At 57.5% G+C, this 18,346-nt stretch overlaps 2 protein-coding genes and 1 long non-coding RNA gene across 5 annotated transcripts; 1 reads left to right on the top strand and 2 right to left on the bottom strand.

Annotated features, from left to right (window-relative positions):
• Positions 1-3,796: 3,796 nt before the first annotated feature.
• LOC142447870 (uncharacterized) lies at positions 3,797-5,030 on the bottom strand. Its single transcript, XR_012784456.1, has 2 exons — positions 4,753-5,030; positions 3,797-4,368 (listed from the first exon to the last, which is right to left on the bottom strand). It is a non-coding gene; the product is annotated as an uncharacterized LOC142447870 (long non-coding RNA).
• On the top strand, positions 4,859-9,126 carry ZNF707 (zinc finger protein 707). Of its 3 annotated transcripts, none has more exons than XM_075549172.1 (5): positions 4,859-5,292; positions 5,825-5,876; positions 6,045-6,165; positions 6,524-6,604; positions 7,785-9,126. In XM_075549172.1, exons 2-5 carry the CDS (start codon positions 5,862-5,864, stop codon positions 8,555-8,557), a joined length of 990 nt encoding a protein of 329 aa, XP_075405287.1. In that variant the 5' UTR covers positions 4,859-5,292; positions 5,825-5,861; the 3' UTR covers positions 8,558-9,126. The 3 variants fall into 3 exon arrangements, with proteins under 3 accessions (XP_075405287.1, XP_075405286.1, XP_075405285.1); XM_075549171.1 differs by having other exon boundaries at positions 5,050-5,296; positions 7,788-9,126; XM_075549170.1 differs by having other exon boundaries at positions 5,050-5,296.
• Positions 9,127-12,489: 3,363 nt separating this feature from the next.
• CCDC166 (coiled-coil domain containing 166) lies at positions 12,490-13,820 on the bottom strand. The gene is made up of 2 exons (XM_075550512.1): positions 13,392-13,820; positions 12,490-13,278 (listed from the first exon to the last, which is right to left on the bottom strand). Exons 1-2 carry the CDS (start codon positions 13,818-13,820, stop codon positions 12,490-12,492), a joined length of 1,218 nt encoding a protein of 405 aa, XP_075406627.1.
• Between the last annotated feature and the right edge of the window lie 4,526 nt (positions 13,821-18,346).

Genomic DNA, 18,346 nt, shown 5'->3' with positions numbered 1-18,346 from the left:
AATGCCTTTAACAACAAAATACTTTCTCAAAATTTAGGATCCTGAGTGAAACTGAGTCATAAGTTCCATTTCAGGGCACAAGCTCTTGAAAAAGGCTCCTAAAGACAGGCCTTTGTGATCTCCATGTGACGACATGCGTCTTCGCCCATCACTGATAGGAGAAACAACAAACCAGACGTAACCCTTGGGTCTGCACTGGCTCATAATGACCTTACAGGACAGGGTAGAGCAGCCCTGAGAATTTCTGAGAAGGTGACCCTACAGGAGTGAAAAGCCCCACCAGAGCAGCTGGGAGCAGCTGGTGGCTTAGACCTCGGACCTTCCAGCTCCCAGCCCAATGTGTGCCCGTGGGGAGGCCGGGGCTCCGCGCCTATTAATAACTGCTCAGCCCAGAGCCTCCCAGTGGTCTCCCAGAGCAACTGGTTTGGGAGTGCAAAGCTCAGTTGAGGGCCCTTGGGCAGCAGGTGGCCACAATTGCAGTAAGTGGCTTGGAAGAGGACATGGCCAAGTCCCATAGCTGGCCTATGCCAGGAGGCAGGTGTTACCCCATACTCCTTGTTTTCTTCCCTAGTCTGATATCAACCATTCCTTCCATGGCACTCGACATCTATGCTGGGCTCGCGGTTGAGACTACTCACAATTAAGGGGTTGCATGGGTTGTTTTTTGTTTTTCATTTTTCAAGGGGGTTTATTAAGGAAGCCAGTAGGTCCCCACAAGTAAGGGTCCGCAAGCAATCACAGTCATTTGCTGGAGCGTGCTCCCCAAGGTCTCCCAGGGTCTCTGTTCCAGAGATGGCTCATCCTTTAAGCCTGGGGCTAGGGTGGGGAGGGGGTGGTAATGAAAACGGACTAGTCCCCTCTATTGGTGCTCCTCGCCCTATTTGCATAGTACTAAATCAGTTGGTGGGCATTACAGAGATTTGGGTAGAAGAGCTAAAAGAAATTTAGAGGGAAAAAGTTCACAGAGATTATATGCAGAACTCTAGTGCTACAGGCCACTGAGGTGACCTCCTTGGTATCAAATAGTTCAATAATAGCATATTCCTGAAAGTATGTTTTATGCAATCATATCCAAACACTGAAATTTCTCTGTAAAGTAAGAGACAAAGTGAGAAGAAATGTATTGGTTTGGAGTTGAGTGTTTCAAACAAAAACATAACTGCCGTTGGTCAATTCCAGTTTCTGAGATTAAGTATTCTTCAGTGAACGTGGTGGGTGGTAAGCTTGAACTGCTTGCTTTGCCGTTTGTAGCCCCCTGTTAACCCAGCACACACCAGTATTTGTTTAAGGAGTGTTAACAAGGCTGCTAGATCAGAATGAGCAGTGGTGAGGGGAATTCAGCGAGCCCCCGGTAAGGTGGAGTCATTTCAGTCTGCCAGCTGCTAGTTTAGCCTTCCTTGCCTGCTATGTGAAGATGCAGCAGGGCCTTTATAATCTCCTGTGAAGTCCTGCTTGGTCAGCAGGGGCCTCTGAAGGAGCAGTGCAGGAAGAAGCAACGTCTCACATGGCTCTGCTTTGTTTTCTGCCCTCCTTTAAAAAATTATTTTACAGTACAAAAGAGATACCTTTGCAAATACAATTTAAAGAGACTATTTATTAAGTCTTAAAAGAGAACACAAAGAATATGGTGTCCAAGGATTCACAATGAAGGAGCAAGATAATGGGGAGGGGGGAAGGACAAAAGAAATTGTCACAAAAGCATGATAGGTGGCAGATCAATATATCACAATGACAGGTGGGACTACAGATGCAGGGAGGGTACCAAGATTGGGATATGTACACATGGGTAGCCAGAAGGGTTTACAAGATGGGTAAGGGCAAGACTGATGGGCATGAGTCATGACTATGCCACCCTTGTACCATCCCTGGTATGGTGACCTCCATCAAGGACACCTAGGCCAGCCCCTAAGAGAGAGACACTACCCCTCCTGGGGCTGCCCAAGGGAGTGGAGGTAATCCACTCCCCAAGGCATCCTGCCTGAGGGCAAGGTTATCTACATCCTTGGTTAATGCTCAGAAAGTGTTCAGTGGGGACTCTGCTGATGGATTTGGGGCTGCCACTGCCACCCATAGCCTTTTGCAAACCAGCTGCTCAGAATTTAGCTCTCATATATGTCAGTGAGGCAGGATTAGTTGGCGGGGAGTGGCTCCTTAAATCCACCGTTTTTTGAGATATAAAAGATTAAGCAAGAAATCTAGAGAAGCGGAGGTAGGAGAAGATGGATACCAAGCTACAAGGGAATCTTCAAGGAACTGAGAAACAACCAGAAGAGACAAAGACCTTAGAATGAGGAAGTCAAGCCAGAAACAAAGGAGCTGAACTCTGAAGCTGGGATTCCTAACCTCAAGCAGGATGCTTTCAATGACATCACTCTCTCCCAATTCTTAAGCTCAGGTGTGCTGTAAGCCGCAAAAGAGACCCCCATCTCAAACCAAAAAAAAAACAACAACCAGTTATTAGCACTTCATCCACATGTCATACAATCCAATAATTCAAGAAGAGTAGTACAATTATCACCACAATTCTAGAACACTTCTTCTTTGTACTCATTATTATTCATGTGATTTTTTCTAATTGTGGCAAAAATACACAACGAAACATTCTCCAGTTCTACATATATGATTCAGTGTCATTAATTATACTTTTAATATGTACAACCATTATTGATTCTTTTTCAAATTATTCCATCACCATTAGTGTAAACTCAATAACCTCTAAACAACTCGTTCTCCTTCAACCATGGTAATCATTGGTCAAGTTTGGTTTCTTTAAGTAGTTTTCATATATCATATAATTGCATGGTTAAATAGCTTAAAAATTTTTGTAGTGTCATTTTATTGGGACCTTGTGTTAGTTTGGGTAAACTAGGAAATCAAATCCACAGAAGTGAGCCTTGCCAGCTGAAGTAGGGAATTGGCTAAGGCAGCTGCACCCTAGTCTGACCATTAGAAAGCAAGAGATCTGAGAACCAGAAAGGCGAGGCTCATGGAGCTATTTATCTCTCTGCCCTTCAATTAACCCCACATGTGTTTATAGACCAGGTTGGCACAATAAACTTTAACTATCTCAATCCACCCCTTGCCAAATTGGTACCTGTACACGATTCTTTAGCTAACAATTGCAGTTAAGTACCACCTACACCTTAATCTTATACTCCTATGAAGATATTCCCCCACCTATGAAAGTTTGTAAGCTAAGCAATATTTTAAAAAAGAAAGTTTGTAAGCCAACTACTTCATGCCTCTATCCCCCAAGCATCAGTATTGTCTATGCATCCACTTCACGCTCAGATGCAATCCACACTGCCAGCTGCAGGCTTCAACTGCAGGAAGTGTTTTCAGGTTGTCATTTCAGCAAGCAAGCTGGTGTCATCTGCATGTGGTGATGCGTCCGTCTTCACCTGGTCCCATTTCTCAGATGCCTCAAGCTGGGGGGCGGGGGAGGGGGAGGGAGGAACAGCTGGCGGCACACCTTTTCCAGTTCTGAGCCACACCCAGTTTGGGACAATGTGGCATCTGTTCAGTTCCAAGGCCTGCCTCCAGAGGCCCCACATGTTCCACCGGAGCACAGGTACGTGCTCTGCCTTCCTCCGCCTTTTCACCTTAACCCCTAATTTACTGTGACCCACGCAGTGGACCGCGGAAGGGCGGTCAGGGGCCGCCTTGTGAACAGTGGGAAGTAATTGTGGGCTCGCAGGCAGCGTCAGACACAATGTGGAGACCTCGTGTGCCCTCCACCGGGCACATCAGTGTAAGGTTTATTGGGGCGTGAAACAGAACTAAAGATCCAATTGGCAAAGTTTTAGAAGCAGGCTTTATTGAGAAGCTTGCGAGCGGGTTCAGCAACTCACGGTATTGAGCTATTGAAACCGCACCGGGAAAAAATCCTGGCAGCGTTTTTATGTCCACTGCTGGCAGGCACAGCTGGGAAGGATCAAAGCTGGGGAAGGTCTGCGCACACAGGTGCTTCAGAAGGGAGAAGGTCATTAATTTTATCTATATGTCAAGGACAGGTGGAGTTACCGTATCTTCAAAGAACGCCCTGGCTCGGGGGATGTTTGGTTCTCAGAACTTGCGGTTTTCAGCGAGGGGTGAGTTCTGAGAGCTAAGGTGGAGGCGCCCAAACTCAAAATGGAGTCCCTTGTGCCAAGACCAGGCATACCAGACTCTGCCATATAGTGAAAATGGGCGGAGTTGGTTTCTTCTGTAACTGCTTCCTGCGGGTAGTGGATGAAGACCAAGGGGAGGGGCTTTTCAGGCCGAGTACTGGGCGTTCTGGCTTGGCACAGGGTGGAGAGGTTGGTATTGCTGTAGCATCATCTGGTGAACTGCTATACCGGTGATTTCGCAGAGTCGACTCTGCAGGAGCTGGATGAGACAAGGAGCAATTAAAAGCAAAATTATAACTAAAATTATGGGGGCTAGGAAGAGGTACAAGGAAGAGCTCCAACAGGAAGAGGATCCGTCTGTTCTGAATCTGGGTTTTGCCGCTCAAGGTTTAGCTTGTTGAGGGTCTGGACTCTAGTTTCCACAATCGGGAAATGATAACTACCAACCAGACTCAAGACAAAGCCCGTCCACTCTGCGCGGACCCTGGAAGCCGGCTGGCCCCACCCCGTGAGTGCGGGGAACTGCAGGAGGCCGACTGGTCCGGGGGCGCTGCCTCGGTGGAGCGTCAGGTGGACTCCAAGGGGATGGTCTGCGGCCCCGCCCCGGGCGCCCTGGGGGGTCCTTGTCATCGGAGGCGCCCACCTGTTTAAAGAAGGGCAGGAAGCCGAGGCGAAGGGGTTGAGCAGGGGGAGAAGGGGCGGGGTCCGTTTCAGTGGCCCGCGTGCCCAGCGCCAGGGCCACCGGGCGCCCGGCGGGACCACAGCAGGGGCGGCACAGGGGTCGCCGCGCGGGCTGGGGCTGGGCGGTGGGCCCGAGGCAAAGCCAGTGGGCGTCCGAGCGCCCAGGCCCCCGCCCAGCCGGCCGCGGGCGCACCACCGAGACAAGGCGGCGGCTCCTAGAGCAGCCGGAAGCGCTGCTTCCGGTCCAGCTTCCGACCCGCAGAGCAACTTCCGCTGGGGAAGTTTTAAAAAGTCCCAGGCGCCGGGCGCTCCAACGCCGGGGTTCGGGCTCTTTCGCCGGCGAGCCTCCTGGCCCGGCCGCCTGTCCGCCTGCAGCCCGTCGCGCGCTCGCACGAGCGGTGTCCTGGGCCCGGAGCTCACCGCGGGAGACCCGTCTGCCCCAGCTCGCACCGGCGACCCGGCCGCGGCGGCCCTGCTCTCGCACCGGACGCTTCCCCCGAGAGTGAGTAAGGGCGCGCTTCCAGGAGACTGAGCAGTAGCGCCCGGCCGTGTTCACTGCACACCAAGCCCGGCAGAACCGAGCCCTGTGCTCCGGAACCGGGGGCAGCCCGGGCGAGATACGCTGTGCCGCGCTCTGAGTGCGCCTTGGCTCAATGACCGTGGGCTTGTCCGAGTTGGACCTTTGGGAGGCGAGTAGGATTTCTGTAACACGGGCAGCCTCCCAATCCTCGGCTGTGAAGGGGCCCGGCTGCGCTAGGAGAAGCCTATGCCCGACTCGCAGCCAGAAACGAGGCTGCTGCCAGACGCAGGATCTTCCCTTACCCAGTGGGGCTGTGACCTGCCCCACCCCATAGCCCTCTTCCTTCCACTGGGTGGGAGGTAGGGGTTTAGGAGCCCACTGTGCGTGTGCGTGGCCCGTGTGGCGCTGGTTTTCCCCAAAGGTGCACTGGGTCACACTGCGTAGTGTGTTTTGGTGGCAATTTCGGGTGGCTGGGCCTTCATGCTAGCTTGAATTACCATCCCAATCTTCCCAGGTTGGTGGCTCCCAGAGACAGCCTGCAGACCTCTCTCATGGCTGTGCCCCAGGTGAGCAGGCTGGTGCCTCCAGACCCTGGGAAGGGAGGATCCTAGGTGAGAATGTGGAGAGCAGGGGGAAATGCATGCCCTGGCTTCGCCCTCCACCAGGCTCCTCCCTCCTGCACTTTGTCTGCATCTTGTCTGCACCCACCTGACCCCATGCTGCTGGCACCGTAGGTGACCTTCAAGGACGTGGTTATACACTTCTCCAGGGAGGAATGGGCATGTCTGGACGCAGCCCAGCGGGCCCTCTACCGAGATGTGATGCTGGAGAACTTCAGGACCCTGGAAGCACTGGGTGAGGACCGAGGTGGCCTGGACCTCCGTGTGCCTGGTCCAGACTGTCAGGGGGGGCCCTGGGGGACCTGTCTCGGTGTAGTTCTCCATCCCATTGACCCTGGGGGTCCCACCTCCTAGAACCACGACCTCGCTGTCTGAGCTCTTTCTCCCCACCCTCTTGGCCAGTTTGCTGCGGGCTCCTGACAGCGACTCCTTTCTTCCCTTCTGCCACCTCTGCCTTGGGATCTTCTCCAGGGAACCCCAAGCGGGCCTGGACTCTGGATGTTTACCCTCTGCCACCTGAGGGTGGTCAAGCCCCTTACCAGCCCTCTGCCTGTGGGACTGCCATGGCTTGCTTGTTTGTTCCCCTTGACAAGGGTTCTGTAGGCGGCGGCCACACCTTGTCCTGTGTCTGGAGCTCTGGGCAGAGCCGTGGGCAGAGGCAGAGAAGTGCTCAGGTAAGCAGAGATGCTCAGGTGAGTCAGGGGCCTTGGGGACATAGGGAGCAGCCCACCTGTGGAGGACAGGGGTGTGTGATTTATCCTTCAGAGACCCCATGTGTGTGTGTGGGGGGGGGGTGCTGTGTGATCGAACTGCCTCCTGGCATAGTCACAGCCCAGGGAACCCTGGCTGGGTGTCCCACCGGTACTGTCCCAGTGGCTCTGGGATTCAGTGGGCCTCTACTGCCAGGGTGAGGGGAGATGGTCATTGCTGTCCCCATCATTCTTCAAGTCACCGTGCCTTCACAACCACCCTGCCCTAGGAGGCATCGGGAGCCCCCAGGGGCCTGGTGGTACAGTGGTTAAGCACTGGGCTGGAAGCCCACAGGCTGATGGGTGGAGAGTGGGCGGAGGCAGGCAGCTTGCTCTGGGATCGCAGGTACGCTGAGGTCACAGCAGTGGGATCGGGCTTGGGGTTGTGCAGGTGGGCAGCCCTCGAGAGGCACGGGCTGGCCCCTCCCCCAGTGCGGTGTGGCCATGTCTGGAGGACCACGGGGTGGGCATTTGCAGGAAGTTGCTGAGGGAGGGAGGCAGGAGTATGAGATCCTGTGCCTGGCGGGGCGGGGCGGAGCGGGGCTCACTGTGGGGAGGGAGGACTGTTGGTCCCATCCCAGAGATGGGACGTGAGAGCCCCACTGAGAACAAGACAAGTCAGGGTGACGGGGGCCTGGGTTCCAGCAGAGCCCGCTCCTCGCATACATCTGCCCAGTGCTGGTCCAGGCACCCGAGCCGGGCCTTGCTGGGATCTCCGGTGGCACTGTGATTCCAAGCATGGAACCAACCCATCAACCACCCTCTGAGGAGGCCCTGCTCTGTGGGTGAGAGTCCATTCCAGCAGTAGGTGGAGGCTTCACACTGGGGCTGTTTGCACTCAGAGGCCAGTGTGGTAACCCTCTCAACCTTGAGCCCATGCCCGGCACCCGGGCACGCCCTGACCTTCCTGAGCTGCCTCCTCGGGGCCAGGCTCCTGCTGTGCTCATTCCAGCCCACTTGTGGGCAGTGCTCACTGCCCTGTGCCATGGGGCCTGGAGGGATACTCCCAAAGTGGACCAGAGCAAGGTGGTTGTAGCCTGGAGCTCCTCCTCCCCTTGGCAAGGTTGCCCTGGTGTCGCCACGTCAGCACACCTGCTCTTTCCAGCAGGGACCGGGACCCTTCACCACCAGGCGAGATGCCTCCGCCGGCTGCCATCCACTGCCACGAGGGGCCCTGCGCTGGCAGGAGTCAGCGAGGCGGCCACGGGTGGACCAGGTGAGGTTCTGAGCCTGGGTCCTGGGCAGCCGCAGGTGAGCGGTGCAGGCAGACCTGCGTACATTTGCGACACATGTGGGAAAGTGCTGAGCAGCCTTGGCCAGCTCACCACCCATGAGTCGGTGCACACAGGTGCCAAGTCTCTGGAGTGCCGCTTGTGTGGGCAGGCTTTCCGCTGGATGTCCAACCTGCTGCGGCACCAGCAGAACCACACGGACTACAAGCCCTTCCGCTGCGAGCAGTGTGGCCTGGCCTTCCGCCTGCAGGGCCGCCTGACGCAGCACCGCAAGGTGCACTCGGAGCTGCGGCCCTATCTCTGTGGCGCCTGCGGCCAGGCCTTTAAGCAGCGCTCCAACCTGCTGCGCCACCAGCTGGTGCACAGCGGCAAGCGGCCCTTTGCCTGCGGCGTCTGTGGCCAGGCCTTCCGCACCAAGGAGGGCCTGGTGCAGCATGGCCGGCTGCACAGCGGCGAGAAGCCTTACACGTGTGCAGAGTGCGGCAAGACCTACCGCTTCGCCAAGGGCTTCAGCATCCACCAGCGGCTGCACCGCGCTCCACGCCACTTCCCCTGCACCCTCTGTGGGAAGGCCTTCCGCCACCTCGGCTTCTTCATGCGCCACCAGAGGACCCACGGTTGTGGGGGCAAGTCACACAAGCCCTGAGCCAGCTGGGCCTTCTCACACCAGGGAAAGGGGGGAATGTGGGGGAGGGCCCATGGGCAAGTCTTGTACTCAGAGTGCCCAAGGAAGGCAGGCACCCCAACTGTTGCAGGTACCGCCCCCCCATGGTGCCCACGCAGCCTGGCAGGCATGGCCGCCTACCACCTATGTCCTCTCTGCCCTTTCACACCCGTGTGGGGTGGGCCACCCTGGCTCTGCTCTGGGGCAGCATTTCCATCTGATGGTGGAAGTCCGGCCATCGGTGTGGGTGTCCGGGACGGCAGCACTGGGTGGGAGCGGGTGGAACTTGAACAGCGAGTTGGAGACCACCGAGCCCAGTGCGGCTGCGGGGCAAGTGGCCACCAACATTACTGGTGATGTAATGGGCAAGCTGTGGGCCATGGGGCTGCAAAGGTGCCCCTGCCTGCAGGCGGCTCTGGGAGTGAGCGGCTCCCTTCTGTGATGGTAGGTGACGTGGTGGTTGGGATTTGCGGTGGTAACATTCTAATAAAAAGAAAGCCCAGCGGGAGCAGCGTGGCTCCTGGCTACAGCGAGGTGGGCTGCATTTGGAAGTGGCCATGGTTATTTCTAGCTTATGTGAGACAGTTCGTGTGACAGTGCCGGCTGTGGGGGAAGGTCCCGAGGGGCGGAGGGCAAGGAGGGGCCTCAGCATTGTTGAGAGCAGCACTGAGGCCCCTTAGTACCCAATGCTACGGGAGGCAGCAGGGCACAAGGGAGATGGCCACTCTTGGGCAGCATTTAGCAGCAGTGGCCCCAAGTGTCTGCCAAGCACCCCAGTCGGCTCACGGTGAACTCGGCATGGCCTGTCGCTAGCTCAGCACGAGCCCTAATGGCCATGCCACGCCACGGGGTGGGCTCCGATTCCCCGGGGCCTACAGGACAGAGTCCCTCCCCAGGGGTCCAAAGCAGTCAGACTTCGCGGAGGCAGAGAACCTCATCTTCCCAAGACAGCTGTTGGCTTGAACCACCCACCTTTTGCTTAGGGACCCAGCCTTAGACTTCAGCAGTGGAAGTGGGATCCTTCTCGGGGTGTAGCCATGTGAGTGAGGGACTGGTGGCCATGCTGCCCGTCCTGCACAGTAGCCCCACCCAAAACCCTCCTGCAGAAGACGGTACTTGGAGGAGTCAGGGAGGCTGCAGACAGACCTTGGCCACATGGGAATTTACTGCCATGCGAAGTCCCTCAAGTCACCACAGAAGAGGACAGGGGTGTGCTGCCCATCCAAGTGGGGAAACTTGAATGGGTGTGTGGGTGTTCAGGTGAAAATAATTGAAAGAAAACAAGTAACCCCAACACTGGCAATTGATGCCGCTGAACTCTGGTGCGGAGAGTTGGTCATATTGGGCTTTTCAAATGAACCCATCTCCGATCCTGTAGAGATGCCGCCTCAAGTCAGCAAGACTTCCTGTCCCTTGGGACAGGCTCCTGTGGGGTGGGAGGAGGATGGATCCTGGAACTGGGTTAAATGAGTTCATCCGGATCTGGCTGCAGGGCCCTGGAGGCAGAGGAGGTTAGGCTTTGGGCCACTAGTCTGCCACGGTGGTTGAAGCCCACCAGCCACTGCACAGGAGAAAGGTGAGGTGCCCTGTTCCGGTAAATGCCCAACCATGAGCCAGGAACACCCACAGACTGACTAGCACACCCACGCAAGCTAATTGCCCCTGAGCTGACAGACTACAGAACAGGCCAGAGAGCCGGTGGAGTTGAACTGCTGACTTGGGGGTTGGCAGCCTACTGCACAACCACTGTCAGCCGGGCTCCTCAGGGCAGCAGGCTAGACTCATCCCATCATTGCTGCCCCGCAAATGAGGATCCCCGCACCCACCAGGGACGGTCCACAGGAGGGCAGACGTGTGTTTACCAAATCCGAGAGCGGTGGTTCTCAACCTCCCTGATGCCGCGACCCTTTAATACAGTTTCATGTTGTGGTGAACCCCCATCCATAAAATTACTTTCATTGCTATTGTCAGGAATTGGGCGACCCCTGTGTAGGGGTTGCGACCCACAGGTTGAGAACTGCTCTCCTTGAAGAAGGCGATTGCCTGGCAGCCTCCGCTGGCCAATGGGGGGGGGGCTTGATGACAGGATGGACACTTGTCTGCCCTGAGTTTGACCCACTGCTTTGGTGCAGTCAGTCATGTCCCCGGGCTCCTCGACGCTCCAGTTGTCAGCTTTCTGGCCAGTCCCCGCAGTGCTCCTGGCGGGCCTTCCTTGCCTACCCTGCCCTGGGAGCCACTTTGCTTCCAGCACAGGATGTCCAAGGCACAATAGTGTCTCAGACATCACACACATGACAGTCCATGATGTGTGGACCTGGGTGGGAGGGCACACTTCACAGGGCAAATGCCCTCAACCCTTTTTTCTACAACGTCCTTGACATGGCCGCACCTTCCAGATGTCCACTTACTCTGCCCTTTCCAAAGCCATCCCACCCTTCTGGATGAAACGGGCCCAGGTTCTTTTTGTGTGTGGTTTGGTTGTTATGAAGACCTGGGTCCGAAGTGAATCTTCTGCCTTGAATTGTGTTTGCTTCTCCTGGGCACACAGCATCGCTGAACCAGAACCATCATGGGTTTGATTTTAGCACTGGGGGAGGGGGTGGTGCTCAGGGCTCAGGTATGCACAGTCACCCCTCTTACATAGAACCTGTGTTCTAAGCCTCCAAGCTGACTCCTCCCTTGTGGGGTGACAGTTCTTTGCCCCTGTTCTCTGTTGCTTCCCAATCCCAATGGGCTTTTAGTTTGACATCTGCAAGGTCACCTGGCTGCTCCCCCAAGTGTCCAGCAGGCCCTAGGCCCCTCACCTTACTCTCCCTGGCCTCCTGCCCCATCAGCTGCCAAGGTCCCTCCAGCCCAGGCCCAGGCCACATTGAGAAATCCAACTACCCCAAATGCCAGCATCCTCTGGTTGGTCAACTTGCTCCCTGGCCAAAGTGCCCTATCCACTTCTTCTGGGATGGAGCCCCTAAGTCCTCGGACAGTAGTCGGAGAAGGTGCCGCATCTGCTAGTAGGTGGGGGAGGCTGATCCTGAGTCAGCGCTGTGGAGGTGGGAGCACATACGGGTTGTAGCCATGCAGTTCCCAACAAATGCTAAATGGTCCAGAAGAAACCCCACTCTTGAACAACACACAGGCCTAACAAGAGCTTCTGGAAAGTCTGGATTAAGTGTGCTAGTTTTGTAACTACCCCAAGTTGGAAATTAGAACACAATGCATTTGCAGTCCAGGGGGCATATGAGAGGCTTCAAAAAGCGGGTGCTGAACCATGGTTTTTGAATTCAGTTTTTTTTTCAGGAGGCACCTCCTAGCGGGCTCACCTACATTTCTACCCGCTGGGGTTTCATGGTAAACTGTCATCCCACTCAGTGTATACTGCCTGCCCCACCACCCAGAACACAGGTATCCCACTAATTGTATCCAATTTCCTAGTATCAAATATTTTTTTCATTTCACCCAGAGTGGAAAACACCTGGTATCAATGAAGACATATTTAAGGCAGAAAATAATCTGGCCTTAAAGGCACCTTCCAGAAGGTCCTCAATGGGCGCCCAAACTCAAGAGTTGCCTCATCCTGTGACTGCCTGCCTGAAGGGTCCCTGCTCCTGCCCTTACAACCATTTCTGGAGACCATCAGACCATTAATTCTTGGGGGTGGGGAGGGAGACTAGCGTTGGCTTGTGCCGGGCAGCATGTGGCTTGTGGTCAGTTGCTGAGAATCCGGGTCGACAATCAGGGCCCAGGGACATAGAGAAATCTCGCAGCTTCGAGATGGAAAATCCGAGGGTGTGACCCATGGGGCAGAAATGCAGCAAGGCAGACTGGTGTCTGGACATGAGTCAGGCTTTTATGAACAACAGCCCTTAGGCGACAGGCGTCCTGGGTTCCCCACCCCACCGCACTGGCCTTTCCCTGGCTCAGGTCTTCCCTAAGGTGTCGTCTGAGCCGGGGTGGCTGTTCAAGGGCTCCTTCAATGCCCAAGAGCGCGAAGCCCGAGGTGGGAGGGAATCTGCAGGAGACTGGAGGTGGGACTCGGCCAGGCTGGCCTTCCGAGAGGCCAAGCCAGACATGGCCCAGGGGGAGGTCCTTGCACTCTCCTGGGACGGCACCAAGGGCGCAGTCCAAGAGCCGGTGGACTGGGCCTGTGAGCCTGCGGGTGACGGGATCTGGGAGACAGCATGGGCCTGAGCCAGGCCCTGGGAATCCACCTGCAAAGGGGCCACCGAGGGGGGCTGCGGGCCCAGGCGCCCTATGCCTGTACAGGTTGCCAGGGAGCCGGGCTGGGATTTGGCAGTCGGTGGCTGCCAGAGCGGCGGGCCTCCAGGACCTCGGCGCAGCCACCCATGCACACGCGCCAGATCCCGCGTGTCCACGTGCTCGCGCTGCAGCTGCTGGCGCTGCTCCTGTAGCTGGCGCCGCGTTTCCTGCAGCAGCTGGGCTCGACGGAGCAGCCGCAGTAACTCCTGCCGCAGCCGCCCGTTGTCCGCCTTGATAGCCTGTGTGTGCAAGATGAGCGAACGCGCCGCCTCCCGCTCCGCACGCCGCGCCAGGGACTGCACACACTGGCGCGCCTCGCGCTCGAAGGCCGCCTTGTTGTCCAGGAAGCGCCGCTTTACGCGGTGCAGCAACTGCGTGTGTTCCACGCGCATGTGGAGGAGCTCGCGCTCCAGAGTCCGGATCCGTGCCATCTGCTCCAGCTGCAGCTCCTAGGGCGGGGGGAAGGCAGGGTGCGAGTGGAGGCAAGGGGGCCGGTGGAGGTGTCAGTGGGGGGCGGCGAAAGGCTCCCCACCCCTACTCTGTCCCGGGCGCGCACGCTGACCTTGTAGGGCTGCAGCTCCTGCACCTGGCGCGCCATCTGCGCGGCGCGCGCCTCCATCTCCAACAACTGCGAGCGCACACCCTCCTCGCGGCCCTGGTAGAGTGAGGCCAGCTCGGCCCGCTGCCAGTGGATCTGCGCCAGCTCCATTCGGTTCTGGTCGTCCAGTCGCACCACAGCGTTGGCGCAGCGCTGCGCGCGCGCGTTCACATAGCTGGCGTAGAAGCGGTTTTCCTCGCGCAGGCGCTGCGCCTCGCGGTCCAGGAAGGCGTTCTCCTGCAGCACGTGGTCCAGGCGCTCGCCACAGTCCTCGAGCTCCTGGGTCAGCAGCGTGTACTCGCGCTGGAGGTACAGCGCGCGCTCCGACAGCGGCTCCTCGCTCGTGCCCGGGCGTCGGCCCGCGCTCGGCCCGCGCTTCTTCTTGGGCGCCATGGCCTGGGGTCTGGGGCAAAGCCTCCCGTGAGGGGCCGCCCCAGGTCAGCCGCCTTCCCTGCCCCCGTCCACACGCAGTAGGCGGCGCTCGCCCAGGGCTGGGAGGGTTGGGAGCGGTCGGGGCGCAAACCCGTAAGCGCTGGCTCCTGTGGACCTTGGCCGTCGTCAAGGCACGGCCAAAGTTAGTAATGTTGATGTGTGGCGCCACCGTCGCTATGGACACGGAGTTTAAGTGCCCTCCCCCACTGTTACCTGGGCAACGGCCTGACTCTTCCTGCCTCTCCACCCCTCCCCCAAGCCAGTGCGTCTCTGCCCTGGTGTCTGCGCCGGCCCATAGAGGAGGAGGGGGAGGGCCTTCTCATGGAGGAAGCAGGGACATATTCCTGCCCTGACAGCCCACTGCTGCAGGCTATGCTGCGGTCCCCCACTCTCGGCGTGCCTGACCGTGTTGGACAGACTGCAGCCCTGTACTATGCCCCCCCCCCCTTCCCTGCCCTAGGAAGTGGCTTCCACTGAGGACCTCAAGGCCTTCTGCCCTGCTGGTCGCCACTGTGCTCATTTCAGTCGGGAAACAGGCTACCAAAGATGCGCAGCCCTGCGCCGCCCACCCCACCTGCCACGAGTGATTCGTGAGAGAGACTGGACCACAGAGGCTTTAACGTGGCTCCGTTCCATCCTCCAGCCCCTCCGCGGCTTCTCCAGGACTTCGAGCTCATCAGCCTGCCAGAGGGTCTCCAGCGGCTCCTCCTCTGCCACCAGCTTCGCTGCTGCCCGAGCCATCTGCAATCCCCGGGAGACAAGGCTTATCTCCCGTATCCTTGACACTGAAACCTCTGGTTCTCCCCCCTCATCTAGTCCCGCCCCACATTCAGACCAGACCCCTCAACCCCTGTCACAGTCAGGGCTGCTTCCAGGCTGCCCTCTTAGCTCCAGGACCTTGACCTCTGAATGGTGATTAAGGGCAGGCGGGGTCAGCCACCTCCACCAACCACCACTGCCTGGCCTTGAGGACGGCTCTCTGTGGAGGGGGAGTAGCTTCCCTGAGGTACAGCACTCACCAGGCAGCTGGCCTTGACCCTGGGGACTTCCTCCTTACTGGTGTCTGGCTCCCTTGGGTTCCCCAGTGACCTGGCCACCCTCAGACACAGACTGAAAGCACAGGGGTGGGGGTGGGGTCACTCACTGCTTGACGGAGCTGCTGGGCTGGAAAAAGACTGCAAGGAAGGGCTGCTGCTGTCTGCTCAGCCAGCCACCCTGGCCCCCAGCTGGCCCCGACCCCCAGCCAGCCCCCAGCTGGCTGTCTTGGGGCCCTTGTAACACAATCCATAGGGTACCCACCACCCACCAGCATCAGATGTGATCTCAGGGACTTGAGCCCTGCCCAGTGCTCAAAGGGGCCCTGGCAGTTGTCCCCAAGCCCAGCCTGCAAGCACTTTGCCCTTGATCAGAAGCACAGTGCTGACAGTGACCACCACGGTGAAGCCCTTAAGTCCCGCCCTGGAGCCCCAGGCCAGACTGTTGCTGGGCCCTGAGCTGCAGGTGTGCTGCCCCCACCTCACCTGGGGAGGGCATTCAAGCAAAGACCCTGCCCCATGTGCCCCCAACCACTCCCCTCCTGTTCTGTGCCACAACCACACCAGGGCAGCCCCAGGTAAAGCCCAGACCCAGACCACAGTGTGGGTGAGATCCTGAAGCTACTGCTTTCCCCAGAGAAAACGCCCCAGACACCCACACGGACGTACCCACATGCATGCGCACGTGTGAGCACGCACACACACAACACAGCGAGCGGAGGGCCACGAGCACCCCACCCCCGCCCAGCAGGTGTCCTAGGCAGTGCTGCAGCACCATGGAGGCAGGTGGGCTCTGGGTGGCAGGGGTCAATGGGTCACAGCTGTGAGGTAACCCGAGGAGCTTGGTGTGTCCTCTGGAGGCCCAGGGCCTGCAGGTTGGAGCTCTATCATCTCCCTCGAAGGGCTGGGGACCCGTTGACGTGTGGGGGACTCACCTACCTTTGTTAGTGAGGGACAGAACACCCAATAGGAAGGTGCCCAGCCCTGAGAACCCCTTGCAGGGTCCCAGGACAAGGCTGTGCCCAGCTCTGCCGGGTGGCTCAATGTCACCTCTGTAGTAGGTCCTGAGAGAGTACCAAGAGCATCCTCGGCGCACCTGTAGGGGCCTCTGGGCACATGGCCTTGGAGATAAAACCTTGCCGCCATCCCCCCACCTCCACACACACACACACACACACACACACACACACACACACACAAATGTGGCCCCTGGGAGAGCCGGGTGAGTGGAGTGGCCAGGTGACCAGGGTCTGGAGTACCTGGGTCTATTGCCCACACTGGGTCTAGGAAAAGGGAGAACCTTGGAGCTGCAAGAGCTGAGGAGCCCACCATCTCAGCCCAGGGGGCTGTGACAGCTGCTCATTCGGTGACAGTGCACATGAGCTGTGATATGGGTGGGTGCGGGCTGAGAGCAGGCCCATGTCACTTAGGAAGAACCAGGTCCACACACCAGCACCAGGACAGGCTGAGAGGGGCCATGTGACTGGTCTCCTGGTGTAGTTGAAACAGGAGGCTGTGACCTGCCGACCCTGGAACACAGAACGCAGTGGTCATTTCATGTGTTAACTTGGCTAGATGGTGTTTCCCAGTCTTCTGGCCAAACACTCTCGGTGTCTAGTTCTAGGTGTCTAGTTGCTGTTCTAGAGCTTAGACAAGGTAACCACTTTCCATAGTTGCTCTATGGGTTTGCTTATTCTGAATATATGCTATAAATGGGGCCATGCACCATGTGGCCTTTGGTGTCTGGCGTATTTAACTTAACAAAATGTGCCTGAAAAACAAAAGGATCCCTGGTGGCATAGTGGTTACCCATTTGGTTGCAATCTGAAAGGTTAGCAGTTCAAAACCACCAGTCTCCACAGGAGAAAGACAGAGCTTTCTACTCCCATAGAGAGTTACAGTCTCAGAAACTCGCAGGGGCAGTTCTACCCTGTTCTACGACTGATGGCTGGAGAAACAGAGAGGATACATGCTTATTGGAGACCCCACGCATGGTCTTCCTGTTACAGACGCACTGTAAGAACTTGTGATCGATGTTCCCCAAGACCACTGCATCCTTGTCCATTATTGATTAGTGGGAATTTTCCAGAGCACGAGGCACAGACTCCCACAGCACACTCTTCCATGGGGAGCCCTACTTTTTCTGAGAGTCCTCTGGGAGACATCATGTATATCGCTACTTTGTATACTTCGTATACCTTTCTCCTGTTGAGGGCTCTGGGGATCCACACCTGGTTTGTACCGCTCCCCCTGCTTTGGTGCCATTGCGATGGGGATGGGCTGAGTCTCACCAAACAGCCAGAATATTTTGCAAATCGGTGGCAGCATCTCACAGTAAGTGAGCATTCCTGGTCCCTCCGTACCCTCCCCAACACTTGGTGTGGCTGATCTCAGTTTTCACCAGCCACGGGGGGGAGGGGGGGGAGAGGGGACATCAGTCAGGTTCAATTGCATCCTCTTTATCTTTTAAATCGTCACTGCACGTGGCTCCTGGATATGACACATAGTCCTGGCTGTGCCGCAGGCCCGTCCAGTGCCAGTCCATGGACTGCTGTGAGGAACACTGACTCAAGGCAGCTCCAGGTGTGTCAGATCCCCTGGGATGCATGGGGTGAGCAGGGGCTGGCTTTCTGGGAAGGGGGCCCATTTAAGGGCCTCGTGTGGCCTGAGGTGAAGTGGCTGAGACTGAGAGGATGCAGTCAGAGGGCCTGTGGCTGTGGACAGGCAGGCACGGGCTGCAGAACAGAAAAACATCTTGTTACAACTCTAATAACTTTTATTGTCTTCTGCCAAAATGACGCATCTTCAACGGAGTGGGAGTGGGAAAGTCAGAAACAAAATCATGTCCCAGACAGTGTGTGTGTGTGGGGGGGGTTGTCTGTGCACCCCTGGAATGCATTCACTCTCAGTGGCGACTTCAAAAACCTGCAGCCCCAACACTGCACAGAGCTTTAGTGACGTGGCTAATTCACCTTGTAAACTCACTGCCCAGACCCCTGGTTCTGGGTTTTAGGTCCACGCTGTGCTGTCTGCGGCTGCAGCCCCGCCTTTTCAAGCCTTCCTCCCAGTCAGCGCTCACAGCAGCCAACCCACCGGAGCGCCTCTGCCTGGCCCCCTCCCATGCTTCTCAGGCTGCTCTTTCTCCCAGCTCCCACCCAGCCCCCTGCTAGAGTACTCTAGCCCACCAGCACCCCAACCCGTGTCATCACGGCGGTGAGATGCCCGCCCCCCAGTTACAGTAACAGCCTGTCCCCCAACCACTGTGGGGGGCAGGGGGTGTCTCACGGCCAGCCGCGCAAGCCCAGCGTAGGCCCAGCGCATCTCTGGGCTTTCTTTGCGCCCCCACGTCCACCCCCGCTGTCCCCTCTGAAGCCTTCGGTCCCTGAAGGTCTGCGCTCCTACTGCCTTCCCTGCAGTCCACAGCGCACGGCTCAGGGCACCGGCTGTGTGTGT

The sequence above is a fragment of the Tenrec ecaudatus genome, chromosome 5, assembly GCF_050624435.1.
Source record: "Tenrec ecaudatus isolate mTenEca1 chromosome 5, mTenEca1.hap1, whole genome shotgun sequence".
In the NCBI taxonomy this organism is placed as follows: Eukaryota; Metazoa; Chordata; class Mammalia; order Afrosoricida; family Tenrecidae; genus Tenrec; species Tenrec ecaudatus.
The sequence above is the reverse complement of the archived record's forward strand: the minus strand, read 5'-3'. Positions and strand labels throughout refer to the sequence as shown.

Coding starts and splice junctions, on each gene's coding strand:
- CCDC166 (XM_075550512.1), bottom strand. CDS start 13,820: ATGGCGCCCAAGAAGAAGCGCGGGCCGAGCGCGGGCCGACGCCCGGGC. Junction 13,279..13,391: donor AGGAGCTGCAGCCCTACAAG/GTCAGCGTGCGC, acceptor CCCCCGCCCTAG/GAGCTGCAGCTGGAGCAGAT.
- ZNF707 (XM_075549172.1), top strand. Junction 6,166..6,523: donor CAGGACCCTGGAAGCACTGG/GTGAGGACCGAG, acceptor CCCCTTGACAAG/GGTTCTGTAGGCGGCGGCCA. Junction 6,605..7,784: donor AGAGGCAGAGAAGTGCTCAG/GTAAGCAGAGAT, acceptor TGCTCTTTCCAG/CAGGGACCGGGACCCTTCAC.